The following is a 2,198-nucleotide window of genomic DNA, read 5'->3' as shown; positions in this document are numbered from 1 at the left end:
ATTTATGGCTGTCAGGAGAAACCAGCCCTTCCAGAAGGTTTTCTCCACTATTAGTTGTGAATGGGACTCAGAATAAAACCACAATAAAATCTCAACCACATTGGTAGGTTCCCCTCCTTTTCACCCTGTGAATAGGCTCTGCCTTCACTTCTGAATTGTCAGTTGCTCCTTAAGATTGCAGAGCCCTTTTTATGTTTTGTTTGGTTAGGGTTTTTATATCATTTGGAACTGGGGAAGGATTCCCTTCATTCACCAACTCCAGACCACACTGCCTCTGGAATACGGCCCACTGACTGATTTTTGTCCAGCCTTGGTACTTCTAGATGAGGAAGAAAGTGCAGTTGCATTTCCAGCCAAAACCAAGCAAAGAGTGGGGCAGCCAAAAGATCCTGTACAGGCGCAAGCTTTCAGCTGGGACTATAGAGCATTTGGGTTCCTACTAAGGGGATTTGTATCACTCATTGCAATCTCTTTGCCTGGATAAGACTCTGATGAAAAAGCAGAAAGATCAGTGAGTGTGCACCAAAAGGGCCATCACAACTTTTCTATTTTGTTCAATCTGCTTTAAGTTTGCAACTAAATGTAGGTCTTCAGTTGAGATGACAAGAGAAAAGAGGGGGCTCAGAGAACCACAGCAGGGCTGCCATGAAATGACAGGAGTCATTTGCATACATTTCACAGAGTTCTCTCAACCTTAATGAAATATTGCAGTCCTTGTTTAAAATAGACAAGTATGAGACAGTACTTTGATAGTAACTAAAAGATAGATAGACTAAAATAACTAATGGATTTTTTTTTTTGAGAATGAAGAAAAATACCCAAAATGTGTTGTTCTATAACATTAAAAAATATACCGCACAAAAATTAATTGCAATAAATAAAACATTAAAAAATAACTGTTTCAGTGTACAAAGAATGAGAAGCACAGAAATGTGAAGATATGAATGCATATTTTCATAAAAATGCAAAATTATGGACAAAACACACACACACTGAACTACAACTATAAGGTAGCTGCTAGATTTTACTTTAATTACATCGTTTTACACCACTACATTTTTTTCATTTCCAAAGGGAAGCTGGCATATAGCTAAGGGAAGCTGACATAGCTAAGACTCTGAAAATTATTTTCCTTCTTTTCTAGTACTGGATAAGACATCCTGGCTGAAGGACCTGATTGAAGGCAGAGAAAATCTGTTTGGTGTCACACTGTGGTATGTATCCATTGAAGACCCACCACCGAATTGGTATGGTCTCACAGAGAAGAATGCATCCACTGGAGGCCCAGAACTGATTCTGTCCACTAACGCACCAGAGGATATATCTAAAGACCCAGTACCAGTACTGATTCCTTGTGGTATCACGTTGGAGTATATGTTTCTTGCAGATACAATAAAGGTTCTGCTCCGCCTCACACCAGAGGATATGTCCAGTGAAGAGCCAGTACCAGCTCTGTCTGGCAACACATGGGAGGATATGTCCGGTGAAGAGTCAGTACCAGCTCTGTCCAGTATCATGCCAGAGGACATATGGATTAAAGGCACACTATAGGCTCTCTTTGGCTTTGCATGAGGGGACATGTGGATTAAAGGCAGAGTATGGGCTCTGACTGGCGTCACACTGGAGAACCTGTGAATTCGAGACAGAGTTCTGGTTCTGTCCAATATCTCACCAGGGGACACGTGAATTGTAAACCCAGAAGCGGGTCTGTCCATTATCTCACTGAAGAACACGCTTGTAAACTCAGTATCAGATCTGCCGGGTATTCCAGTGGAGGACATGTGGATTGAAGACCCAGTACCAGGTCTCTCTGCTATCCCACTGGAGGACAGGTGGACTGGAGGCTGAGTACTGCTTTTGTCTGGTATCCCACTGGAGGAAATGTGAGTTGGAGGTTGAGTACTGCTTTTGTCTGCTATCCCACTGGAGGTGAGGTGGATTGGAGATTGAGTACTGCTTTTGTCTGCTATCCCACTGGAGGAAATGTGAGTTGGAGGCTGAGTACTGCTTTTGTCTGCTATCCCACTGGAGGAAATGTGAGTTGGAGGTTGAGTACTGCTTTTGTCTGCTATCCCACTGGAGGTGAGGTGGATTGGAGATTGAGTACTGCTTTTGTCTGCTATCCCACTGGAGGAAATGTGAGTTGGAGGCTGAGTACTGCTTTTGTCTGCTATCCCACTGGAGGTGAGGTGGATTGG

The 2,198-nt window shown here is 42.9% G+C and overlaps 1 protein-coding gene across 2 annotated transcripts in view; it reads right to left on the bottom strand.

Moving 5' to 3' along the window:
- Nucleotides 1-1,011: 1,011 nt before the first annotated feature.
- Nucleotides 1,012-2,198, bottom strand: part of LOC114057132 (coiled-coil domain-containing protein 171-like) — a 36,591-nt gene continuing 35,404 nt past the window's right edge. For both annotated transcript variants that reach the window (XM_027883000.1, XM_027883001.1), the window contains 2 exons: nucleotides 1,780-2,170; nucleotides 1,012-1,629 (listed from right to left, as the gene is read on the bottom strand). In XM_027883000.1, the coding sequence (XP_027738801.1) occupies nucleotides 1,125-1,629; nucleotides 1,780-2,170 (896 nt within the window). In that variant the 3' untranslated portion in view covers nucleotides 1,012-1,124. The remainder of the gene's footprint in view (nucleotides 1,630-1,779; nucleotides 2,171-2,198) is intronic.

The sequence above is a fragment of the Empidonax traillii genome, unplaced genomic scaffold (genome assembly GCF_003031625.1).
Source record: "Empidonax traillii isolate 1590-97213 ecotype Southwest subspecies unplaced genomic scaffold, ASM303162v1 scaffold116:size1738432, whole genome shotgun sequence".
Classification (NCBI taxonomy): domain Eukaryota; kingdom Metazoa; phylum Chordata; class Aves; order Passeriformes; family Tyrannidae; genus Empidonax; species Empidonax traillii.
The sequence above is the reverse complement of the archived record's forward strand: the minus strand, read 5'-3'. Positions and strand labels throughout refer to the sequence as shown.